This window comes from Eumetopias jubatus, unplaced genomic scaffold (genome assembly GCF_037043125.1).
Source record: "Eumetopias jubatus isolate StellerSeaLion01/CBP00866 unplaced genomic scaffold, mEumJub1_p1.0 scaffold_16, whole genome shotgun sequence".
NCBI lineage: Eukaryota > Metazoa > Chordata > Mammalia > Carnivora > Otariidae > Eumetopias > Eumetopias jubatus.
Window position 1 is genome coordinate 39,408,211 of NW_028274822.1, and position 12,646 is coordinate 39,420,856.

The 12,646-nt window shown below is 34.9% G+C and overlaps 1 protein-coding gene and 1 pseudogene across 1 annotated transcript in view; one reads left to right on the plus strand and one right to left on the minus strand.

Moving 5' to 3' along the window:
- Nucleotides 1-6,314: 6,314 nt before the first annotated feature.
- Nucleotides 6,315-12,646, plus strand: part of CCDC178 (coiled-coil domain containing 178) — a 410,690-nt gene continuing 404,358 nt past the window's right edge. The window contains exons 1-2 of the mRNA XM_028098190.1: nt 6,315-6,342; nt 10,962-11,051. Of these exons, the coding sequence (XP_027953991.1) occupies nt 6,315-6,342; nt 10,962-11,051 (118 nt within the window). The remainder of the gene's footprint in view (nt 6,343-10,961; nt 11,052-12,646) is intronic.
- Nucleotides 9,009-9,121, minus strand: LOC114205124 (U6 spliceosomal RNA; annotated as a pseudogene).

Below are 12,646 nucleotides of genomic sequence, written 5' to 3' on the forward strand. Positions count from 1 at the left end.
TTGAATTGTCTATTTCTTTTTTCAATTATGTCAGCTTTTACTTCATTTTGAGTCTCTGTTGTTAAGTTTGTATATGTTTATAATTGTTATACCTTCGTGATGGATTGACCCTCTTACCATTATAAAGGGTCCTTTAATTCTAGTAATAATTTTTGTCTTAAAGTCATCATGTGCAATTCTATGCAGAAACATAACTTTATAATTCAATCACAAAAAGTTTTTTTTCTCAGTAAAAAAATAATTGTTTACAGTTTTTCTGTATAATTCTTATTTGGTTATTTTTGGATAAATTTAGATCATTCATATATATTATAGTTATTTGACTAGTGCTATCGTCTATCATATTTTTACTTTTTCAACACTCATATCTTTTATGTTTTGCATATTTTTGCTAAGAATTTACTTTTGCCTGGGGAGGAGCAAGATGGGCGGAGGAGTAGATCTAAATTTCGTCTTGTCCCAGGAATTCAGCTAGATAGGGATCAAACCATTCTGAACACCTAGGAACACAAAAGGAGATCGAAGAAAAGAATAGCAGCAACTCTGAACAGAAAAGTGACCACTTTCTGGAAGCAGGGACCCAACAAGCGGCAGATCCGGGGAGACTCCACTTCCTCCCCCGGGAGGAGCGGCGCGGGAGCACACCGCAGGGATCTGCTGTGTTTGGAGACACCACACTGGGTCGGGTGCCAGAGATAGAAACGCTCGGTCACAGGCCAGGTGAGCACGGAGTATGGCCGGAGACCGGGGAGACGGGAGTGATTACTTTTCTCTGGAGGTGCACTGAGGGGTGGGGCCCCGAGCTCTCGGCTCCTCTGGGCGGAGATTGGGAGGCCGCCATTTTCACTCTCGTCCTCCAAAGCTGTACGGAAAGCTTGCCCGGAACAAAAGCTCCTGAGAGCAAACCCGAGCAGATTACTTAGCCCGACCGGCAAGGGCAGGGCAATTCCGCCTCCGGCAAAGACATCTGAGAACCACGGCAACAGGCCCCTCCCCCAGCAGCCAGCCAAGACCAAGTTTACTGATCATTGAGAACGGCAGAACTCCAGCACTAGGAGAATATAGCACAAAGAATTCGTGGCCTTTTTCCCCCGGATTCTTTAGTCTTTCAAAGCTAATTTTTTTTAATTTTCTTTTTTTTGAATTTTTCTTTTTCCCTTTGTCAAACATCTTGTCAATCCCTTTTGTTAAAGATCTTTTTTATTTTTCATTTTTAGAGTTATATTCTATCCCTTCAGAGTAGTTAACCTTATTTTTGGTATATATATATAAAATAAGTTGTTTTCTCTTTAAAGTTTTGGGATATAGTTTCTTCTAACAGACCAAAATATACCCTACATCTCTAGTGTATGGCTTTGTTCTAGTTGCCTACTTGATCACATTCTCTCCCTTTTTTTTTTTAATCCTTTCTTTTTTTCAATCAACTTCTCAATTCCTTTTATAAAATCTTTTATAATTTTCATCTTTACAGTCATATTCCATCCCTTCATCGTATTAAACCTTATTTTTGTACATATATAAGTTTTTCTTTCTTTAAAATTTTGGGAAGTACTTTCTTCCAGCAGACCAAAATACACCCAGAATCTAGTGTGTGGCACTAATCTATGCACCAGCCTGATCATATTTGATCATATTCTGTTTTTTTTTTTCTTTCCCTTTCTTTTCCCCCAGTTTCAGGTCTCTTCTGATTTGTTTAGTGTATATTTTTCTGGGGTCGTTGTTACCCTGTTAGCATTTTGTCCTGTCATTCATCTATTTTCCTCTGGACAAAATGACAAGATGGAAAAAAAATCACCTCAAAAAAAAAGAACGAGAGGCAGTACCGACTGCCAGGGACCTAATCAATATGGACATTAGTAAGATGTTGGAACTAGAGTTCAGAATGATGATTTTAAAGATACTAGCTGGGCTTGAAAAAAGCATGGAAGATATTAGAGAAACCCTTTCTGGAGAAATAAAAGAACTAAAATCTAACGAAGTCGAAATCAAAAAGGCTATTAATGAGGTGCAATCAAAAATGGAGTCTCTAACTGCTATGATAAATGAGGCAGAAGAGAAAATTAGTGATATAGAAGACCAAATGATGGAAAATAAAGAAGCTGAGAAAAAGAGAGATAAACAGCTACTAGATCACTAGGGCAGAATTCGAGATAAGTGATACCATAAGATGAAACAACATTAGAATAATTGAGATCCCAGAAGAAGAAGAAAGAGAGAGAGGGGCAGAAGGTATATTGGAGCAAATAATAGCATAGTACGTATAACATTGTGTAAGTATAGCTTGTACAATGTGATGATTTAATACATGTGCATATTGTGAGATGTTTACCACAGTAAGATTATTGAACACATACTTAAGTTTACATAACTACTATTTGTTGTTGTTGTTATGGTAAGAACATGTAGAATCTTTCATAGCAACTTAGTTATCTATAATCACCATGCTGTATATTATATTTCCAAAACTTATTCTTATAACTGGAAGTTTGTTCCCTTTGACTGAACATCTCATTTCCCCACTTTCCAGCCCCTGGCAACCACTGTTCTATTCTGTTTCTATGAGTTTGGTGGCTTTTTTAGATACTACATATAAGTGAGATTATTTGGTTTTGTCTTTCTCTGTCTTACTTCATTCAACATAGTTACCTTAAGGTCCATTCATGTTGTTTCAAATGACAGCATTTTCTTCTTTTTTATGGTTGAACAATATCCCATTGAGTTTACATATATGTGTATATATACATATATATATGCATATATATATATATGCACCACCAAACTCATGTATATATATGACATATATATCATTGTATATATCTATATGTCTATAGTATATATGTGTGTGTGTGTCTCTCTCTCTCTCTCTATATATATATATATCTGTATATGGACGCTTAAGTTGCTGTTGTGATAATGCTGCAGTGAACATGAGGGTACTGGTATCTCTTTGAGATGGTGATTTCATTTCCTTTAGATATATACCCAGATATGGGATTGCTACAGCACATAGAAGTTCTGCTTTTAATTTCTTGTAATAGCTATACAGTATAAATTTATATTTGTACCAACAGTGCATGAGGATTTCCCTTATCTCTGCATTTGATGTCTCTTGTATTTTTGATAATAGCCACTATAACAGATAATGAGATGATATCTCATGGTGGTGATTTGTAGTTCCCTGATGATCAGTGAGGTTGAATACCTTGTCATGTACTTGTTGTCCATTTGTATGTCTTCTTTGGAACAACGTCTACTCAGGATCTTTGCCATTTTAAAACTGAATTATTTGTTTTTATGTTACTGAGTTATATGATTTCCTTATATGTTTTGGATGTTAACGAATTATCAGATAGATGGTTTGTAAATATTTTCTCTCGTTCTATAGGTTGCCTTTTCATTATGATGTGGTTTTTTGTTTTTGTTTGTTTGTTGTTTTGTTGTTGTGCAGAAGCTTTTAAGCTTAATGTAGTGCCACTTACTGATTTTAGTTTTAGTTGGTTGTGCTTTTGGTTTTTAGTGTCATATTGAAAGAATCCTTAGAAGATGTCAATTCCAATGTCAAGGAATTTTTTCTCCATATATTCTTTTAGGAGTTTTATGGTTTCGATCTTACATTTAAGTGTTTAATCCATTCCAAGTTAATTGTTGTGAGTTGTGTAAGAAGATAGGTGTCTGGTCTCATTCCTTTGCATGTGAGTATCTAATTTTCCCTGCATTTTTTATTTATTTATTTATTAAAGTGATAAATCTTTGATTTATTTTTATTTAAGTGTAACTTTTATTTTATTTACAGTGTTACATAGTTTCAGGTGTACAATATAGTACAGTTCCATGTATCACCCAGTGCTCATCACAAGTGCCCTCCTTAATCCCCATCACCTATTTAATCCCCAACCCCCATCTTCTCTGGTAACCATCAGTTTGTTCTCCATAATTGAGAGTCTGTTTCTTTGTGTGTCTCTCTCACTCACTCTCTCTCTCCCTTTGCTCATTTGTTTTGTTTCTTAAATTCCACATGTGAGGGAAATCATATGGTATTTGTGTTTTTCTGACTGACTTATTTCCTTAGCATTATACTCTCTAGCCCCATCCATGTTATTGCAAATGGCAAGATTTCATTATTTTTAAGGCTGAATAGTATTATAATATAATATGGTAATGGTATTTATGGCCGAATATATATCACATCTTCTTTATCCATTCCTCAGTTGATGGACAATTTGGCTGCTTCCCTATCTTAACTATTGTAAATAATGCTGATATAAGCACAGGGGTGTGTGTATCCCTTTAATAGTGTTTTTGTATTCTTTGGGTAAATTCCCAGTAGTGCAATTGCTGGATTGTAGGGTAGTTCTATTTTTAACTTTTTGAGTAACCTCCATACTGCTTTCCATAGTGGCTTGACCAGTTTGCATTCCCACCAACAATGCATGAGGGTTCCTTTTTTCTCCATATCTTCACGAACACCTGTTGTTTCTTGTGTTTTTTATTTTAGCCATTCTGACAGGTGTGAGATGATATCTCACTGTAGGTTTGATTTGCATTTCCCTGATGATCAGTGATGCTGATCATCTTTTCATGTGTCTGTTGGCCTTCTGTATGTCTGCTTTGGAGAAATATCTATTCCTGTCTTCTGTCCATTTTTAAATTGGATAATTTATTTTTTGGGTGTTGAGATTTATTAGATCTTTATATATTTTGCATACTAACCCTTTATCAGATATATCATTTATAAATATCTTCTCCCATTCAGTAGGATGCCTTTTGGTTTTGTTGATTGTTTCCCTTGCTGTGCAGAAGCTTTTCATTTTGATGTAGTCCCAGTAGTTTATTTTTGCTTTTGTTTCTCTTTCCTTAGGAGAAATATCTAGAAAAAAGTTGCTACAGCCAGTGTCAAAGAAGTTACTGCTTGTGTTTTTGGTGTACTTGTAAATAGGATTGTTTTCTTAATTTTTCTCTTTCCGCTGCTTCATTATTGGTATATAGAAATGCGACAGGTTTTTGTACATTGATTTTGTACATCCATTATGATTTTTTTCCTGCGACTTTATTGACTTGCTGTGGCTAGGACTTCAAATACTGTGTTGAATAGAAGTGGTGAGAGTGGACATTCTTGTTCCTGACCTTAGGGGGAAAGCTCTCAATTTTTCCCCATTGAGGATGATGTTTGCTGTGGGTTTTTCATATATGGCCTTTATGATGTTGAGGTGTGTTCCCTCTAAACCTACCCTGTTGAAGGTTTTTATCATGACTGGATGTTGTACTTTGTCAAATGCTTTTTCTGCATCTATTGAAATGATCATATGGTTTTTATCCTTTCTCCTTTGCATCCTGAAAATAAATCCTATCTGATTGTGGTGATTAATTTTTTTAATATATTGTTGAATTCAGTTTCCTACTATTTTATTGACAATTTTTGCATCTTTGTTCATCAGGGATATTGGGCGATAGTTCTTTTTTTAGTGGTGATTTTATCTGATTTTGGTATCAAGATAATGCTGGCCTTACAGAATGAATTTGGAAGTGTTCCTTTTTGTTTTTTTTGGAATAGCTTGAGAAGAATAGGCATTAATTCTTCTTTAAATGTTTGGTAGAATTCGCCTGTGAAGCTATCTGGTCCTGGACTTCTGTTTGTTGGGAGTTTTTTGATTACTGATTCAATATCTTTGCTAGTATTGGTCTATTCAAATTTTCTATTTCTTCCTGTTTCAGTTTTGGTAGTTTATATGTTTCTGGGAATTTATATCTTCCAGGTTGCCCAATTGGTTGGTATCTAGAATTTTATAATATTTTCTTATAAGTTTTTGTATTTCTGTGGTGTTGGTTGTTATTTCTTCTCTCTCATTTGTGACTTTGTGTCCTTTCTCTTTTCTTTTTGACAAGTCTGGCTAGAAGTTTATCAATTTTATTAATTTTTTCAAAGAACCAGCTCCTGGTTTCATTGATTTCCTCTATTGTCTTTTTAGTTTCTATATCATTTTTCTCTCTACTGTTTATTATTTCCTTCCTTTTGCTGATTTTAGGTTTTGTTTGTTGTTCTTTCACTAGCTTGTAAGTTTAGGTTGTTTATTTGATTTTTTTTTCTCACTTCTTGAGGTAGGCCTGTATTGCTATTAACTTCCTTCTTAGAACTGCTTTTGTTGCATCTCAAAGGTTTTGGGCCAGTGTGTTTTCATTTTCATATGTTTCCATGTACTTTTTTATTTCTTTTTTTTATTTCCTGGTTGAAGTATTCATTGTTTAGTGGCATGTTTTGTAATCTCCACACATTTGTGTTCTTTTCAGATTTTTTATTATAGTTGATTTGAGATTCTATGGCCTTGTGGTCAGAAAAGATGCATGGTATGAGTTCGATCTTCTTGATTTTGTTGGGGCTGGTTTTGTGGGCTATTATGTCATCTATTCTGGAGATTTTCATGTGCACTTGAAAAGAATGTGTATTTTGTTGTTTTAGGATGGAAGGTCCTGAATATATCTTTTAAATTCATGTGTTCCAGTGTGTCATTCAAAGCCATTGTTTTCTTGTTGATTTTCTGTTTAGATGATCTGTCCATTGATGTAAGTGGGGTGTTAATGTACCCTACTATTATTATATTATTGTCTATTAGTTCCTTTATATTTATTAATTGTTTTATGTATTTTGGTGCTCCTATGTTGGGTACATATTTACAATTGTTATATCTTCTTATTGGATTGTCTCTATTATTATATAGTATCCTTCTTTGTCTCGTTACAGTATTTGTTTTAAAGTCTATTTTGGTGAAATAAGTATTGCTACTCCAGCTTTGTTTTGACATCCATTTGCATGATAGATGTTTCTCCATCCCCTCACTTTCAATCTTCAGATGTCTTTGGATCTAAAATGAGTCTCTTATAGGCAGCATATAGATGGGTCTTATTTTTTTTTTCCCATTCTTCACCTTATGTCTTTTGATTGGAGTGTTTAGTCTATTTATACTCAAAGTAATTATTGATAGATACGTATTTATTGGCATTTTATTGTGGTTGTTTTTGAAGATTTTCTCTGTACCTTTCTTGTCTTTTTCTCTTTCATGTTTTGTTGTTTTTCTTTAGTGAGCTATTTGAATTTCTTTCTCTTTATTCTTTCCCTCTTTATTACTGGTTTTGATATACGGTTACCTTTAGGGTTCTGTATAACCTCCTCTGCATATTAGCAGTCTATATCAAGTTGATGATCACTTAAGTTTGAACCCATTCTTTACTACTCTGCTCCCCATGTTTTAGGTATATGGTGTCATATTTTATATCCTTTTCTTTGTGAGCTCCTTGACTGGTTTTTTACAGAAATTTTTCATTTTTACTGCTTTTGTGTTTCCTCCTTTATAGTGTCACTTTTGGTCTCTCTTTTCCACTAAAAGAGTCCCCTTTAATATATCTTGCAGGGCTGGTTTAGTGGTCACAAACCCCTTTAGTTTTTGTTTGGGAAACTCTATCTCTCCTTCTATTCTGAATGATGCCTTGCTGGATAGAGCATTCTTGGCTGCAGATTTTTCCTATTCAGCACTTTGAATATATCATACCACTCCCTTCTGGCTTGTAAATTTTCTGTTGAAATGTCTCCTGCTAGCCTTATGGGCTTTCTCTTGTAAGTTAGTAACTTCTTTTGTGTTGCTGCTCTCAAGATTTTTTTCTGTATCACTATATTTTGCAAGTTTAATTACATTATGTCTTGGTGTGAATCTGCTTTTATTGATTTTGATGGGAGTTCTCTGTGCCTCCTGGATCTGGATATCTGTTTACTTTCCAGATTAGGGATGTTTTCAGCTATTATAAATTATAAATAAATTTTCTGCCCCCTTTTCTCTCTCTTCTTCTGGGACTCCTATAATATAAAAATTATTAATTATGTTTAATGGGGTCACTGTGTTCCCTAAATCTATTTTCATTTTGTGTAATTCTTTTTTCTCTTGTTCAGCTTGATTACTTTCCATTACTCTACTTCTGCCATCCTGCTATTCATTTCATCAAGTATTTTTTTTCATTTATTGAGCCCTTTTTCTCATCTATGTTATTCCTTATCTCTGTGTTGAGAGTCTCATGCATGTCTTCCATTCTTTTCTCAAGTCCAGTATCCTTAAGATCATTGCCCTCCTCAGAGCTGGCCTGCTTAGGTTCCACTAACACCAGAGTGAGCACGGACAGCCCACAGCAGGCAGAGAGTCAATGTAGACAAGTGCACTGAAAGGAAAAGTGACTCAGACACAATAGCAGGGAATAAACACCATACATAGGATACTGTCCTGAAGTGCCAGGTTCTGGTAAACAGAGGACATTGCACTGCAGGGCATTCCAGGACCTCTTCTTCATAAAGTCAATACTTTCAAGAGTAGAAAACATAGCTGACTTCCTTAAAACACTGAAATAGCTACAAGAGAGGGAGACAAAATGAGGAGATAAAGAAATTTATCGCAAATGAAAGAACAGGACAAGGCCCCAGCCAGAGATCTAAGCAAAACAGATATAAATAATGCCTGATAGAGATTTTAAAGCAAGGATCACAAGGAATTTGAGACTGGGGTGGTGCCCAACATGACTTATGGAAGAGACTGTCCCATCTCCTATGTCAAGTTCATCATATATGCATGTTTTTTTTTTCCTGGGCTCTCTATTCTGTTCTCCTGATTTTTGTGTTATGTTTTTATGCCAGTACCATACTTTTTTGATTATTATAGCTTTGTAATATAGTTTGAAATAATGAAATGTGATGCCTCCAGCTTTGTTCTTTTTTTTCTCATGGTTGCTTTGGCTCTGCAGGATCTTTTGTGGATCCATAAGAATTTTAGGATTTTTTTTTTTTTTCTGTTTCTGTGGGAAATGCCATTGGATTTTGATAGGGTTTGATTGAATGGATATTTTAACAAAATTTACTCTGCTGATTCATGAGCACAGGATATCTCTCCATCTATTTGTGTTCTTCAGTTTCTTTCATCAATGTCTTATAGTTTTTGATGTATAAATCTTTCACTATCTTGGTTAAATTTATTCCTAAGTATTTTATTCGTTTCATGCTATTGTATTTGTGTGTCATCCTTATGCAGGGGCAATGCTAATTTTCTCTGTATTGTTGCAATTTTAGTATATGTGCTGTGGAAGCAAGCACTTTTCCATGCTATTATACATGGGATTGTTTTGTCTGGTAGAAGTATAGGTACCTCTAATCTCTCTTTCCATTTGCATAGAATATATTTTTCCCTCCCTTCACTTTGAGCCTTATGTGTCTTTAAAGCTGAAATGAGTCTTTAGTAGCATATAGTTGTGTCTTTTTTTAAAAAAATCCATTCAGCCACTCTATGCCATTTGTTTGGAGAACTTAATCCATTTATATTTAAAATGATTATTGGAAAAAAATAAAATTATTATCGGTAGGTAAGGACTTAGTAATGCCATCTTGTTGATTATTTGCTGTCTGTTTTATATTTCTTTTGTTCATTTCTTCCTCTCTTCCTGTATTTCTTTATGAATTGATGATTTTCCATAGTGGTATACTCTGATGCCCTTCTTCTCTTGTGTATCTACTATAGGTTTTTTTTTTTTAAGATTTTATTTATTTATTTGACACACAGAGAGAGAACACAAGCAGGGGGAGCGGCAGGCAGAGGGAGAGGGAGAAGCAGGCTCCCCGCTGAGCAGGGAGCCCGATGTGGGACTTGATCCCAGGACCCTGGGATCATGACCTGAGCCAAAGGCAGATGCTTAACCGACTGAGCCACCCAGGCATCCCTCTACTATAGGTTTTGCTTTGTGGTTACCTTAAGGCTTACACAAAACATTTTATAGTTATAATAGTATTTAAGCTGATTAACAACTTCAATCATATACAAAAACTCTACCCTTTTATTCTTTTCTTTTTATGTTTCTGATGTCACAATTTACATCTTTTTATATTGTGTATCCATTAGTAAGTTATTGCAGCTATAGCTATTTTTCATGTGTCTTTAATCTATACACTAGAGTTAAGCAATTAGCACATCACTATATTATAGTATTGGAGTATTCTGAAATTGACATATACTTATTTTTACTGATGTGTTTTATTCTTTCAAATGTTATTAATGGAAGTCTTTTCATTTCTGCTTGAAGAGCTCCTTTCAGCATATCTTGTAAGGCAGATCTTGTGGTGATGAACTCCCTCACTTCGTGCTTGTCTGGGAAACACTTTCTCTCTCTTTCATTTTAGAAGGAAAACTTTGCTGGCAAAGCTCTTGGGGTCCTCTACAGAGCAGGCCACTGGGAATTGTGATCACTTTCTTTGTATGACTATATTGGTAGCCTCTGCCCTTCTTCCTTGTTCGAAGCCATTTCCATAAGTCTTGCCTTTGCCTGTCTCTGAGTAAGATGAAACCAGAACAGGTCATTTGTGCAGTACCCCAAAAGGGCATGGGGGAAGCTGTTCTCTCACCCTGTTCTCCCTTTCCTGGTGAGGGGAACTATTTCAAGCTGGAGTATTCCCTCTTGGTGCTGAGCAATGTTGGCCTGGTGAATGGGATGATGCAGTCAAAATGAAACTGTCTTCCTTCCCTTTTTGTGAGGTTATTCATGGGCTTTTTTGTTCCACTGTGTTGCTGAAGTTTGTTGAATGGTTTCCTGAGCTCTCCCAGAACTATTTTTGTTTGTTCATAGCCATCTAACTATTGAACTTCATTGTAGGATGGAGGCTAGAGTCTCCTACTCCATTGTTTTGGTAATGTCACTCTGGACAGTTTCTCAATGTTTGCTTTTAATAGATGAATGCTATTTTGAATACCTTCTTTTGATAGTTAACCCAACTGAAGGACCAGAGAAAACATCTAAATATATTCTACTGTGGGTTTTGGTTAATATTTGAATTATAGTTGCTTTTGCAAGAACAATACTTTTACAACATAGTTTTACATATTATTTTGCTTATTTAAAAAATTTATATTAACTGCTCATTGTAATTTTTGTTTTCTTTTTTAAAGACAATGCCACATCACAAGCTTTGGTTCTGTTTGGTGCCCCTAAGGAAGGCATTGAGATTTTTCATGAAAATAAAATGACAAATACTGAAGGTAAGGACTGAATGTAAGTTACATAGTTATCTTTGTAAGCTATATTTACATTTAACATTAGTTTGTGATGTTCATGTTATATTTTTATTAAGAAATGAACCATAAATATCACTAATAGTTAATATAGTAATGATATATAATATTAAAAGTACAATGTTATAATCTATTTTATTAATAATATGTTAATTATATTTAAGCTGTAAGATTTTTTTATAATTTCAGAAATGTTGAATTTTTAAAATAAACATTTTCTTTATTGCTTATGCCAAGACTAGCAGGTGCTAGATCCTTTCCAGTTCATTGAGGATATGTTTATTAGAAGAAAAAAAGAAGGAGGACTAATATTTTTGTGGTATGAAATCCAGAATTAAGAATCTATAAAACATTAGCTCTATAAAACATTATGTGGAAAGAGGTAGAAAGAGATGACAAAATGCGTAGATTTCATGTATAGGGGCTTATGCTTATTTATTTTCAGTTTATTTTGTTGAAGAACTCTATATTAATCAAAAAATTCTCATCTTGATTTTGGTAAACTGCTCTGGAGATTTTCAGTTTGACAGGATAAAATTGGGATAAGGTGACATTCTGATTCTTCATCTATTTCTCTCTCATATCTTTTATCTTCTCTCTCTCTAGAAATGTTGATTAGAATTTTAATCTCCTGGCTTAGGGTTTATTGCCATAGTTTGGACAAACTTTTTAAAATATCAAATGATTGGTTTATGAAACAGTTAATTCAAGACACTGGAATATACATGTGCTAGTAGGATATAGAGTTATTTAAGACATGATTCTTATATGGAGTGTATAATCTTGCAGGCCAGATAAAATATAACTGTAAACAATTAGTACAACACAACAGAAAAGAATGGTTATATAGAGTAATAGCAGAGATGGCACAAGGTAATTGAAAGTTTCTGTACCCAATTCCAACGTATAGGCATGGGGTCTCCCCACTACCAAGCAATTCTTGGACATGATCAAGGGCCCTACAATTCAGCTCAGTTCTGACACTGTCTACCTGGAAATAGAGTTAGATCCCACAAGTTAAGGGCTTAGTGCTACAAGGCTTCCCCTCCCCCCACCGCAGAGGCCAATCAAAGGTCCAGGTTATCACCTGTGCTTCTGACCAACTAACAGAGGTTCCAGTGAAACCCCCTCCTTGGGTTTGCTAGAATGGCTCCTAGAACTCAGAAAAACATTTTTACTTACTAGATTACTGGTTTATTTAAAAAGGATGTAACTTGGGAACAGCTAGATGGAAGAGATGTATAGAGTAAAGTAGTGGAAAGGGTACAGATCTCCCATGCCCTCTTTGAGTTTGCACTCTCTGCAAATCTGCACGTGTTCATCAACCTGGAAGCTCTCCAAACCCTGTCCTTTTGGGTTTTTGTGGAGTCGTCTTTATATAGGCATGATTGATTAAATCATTGGACATTGGCAATTGATTCAACCTCTAGCCCCTCTCCCTTCCCTGGAGGTCTGGAATGGGACTAAAAGTACCAATTCTCCAATCATGTTCTAACTTTCCAATCATATTTCTTCCTATTCTCTTGCTTGTCTTTTCATTCATTTAAATATCTGTTTGAGGG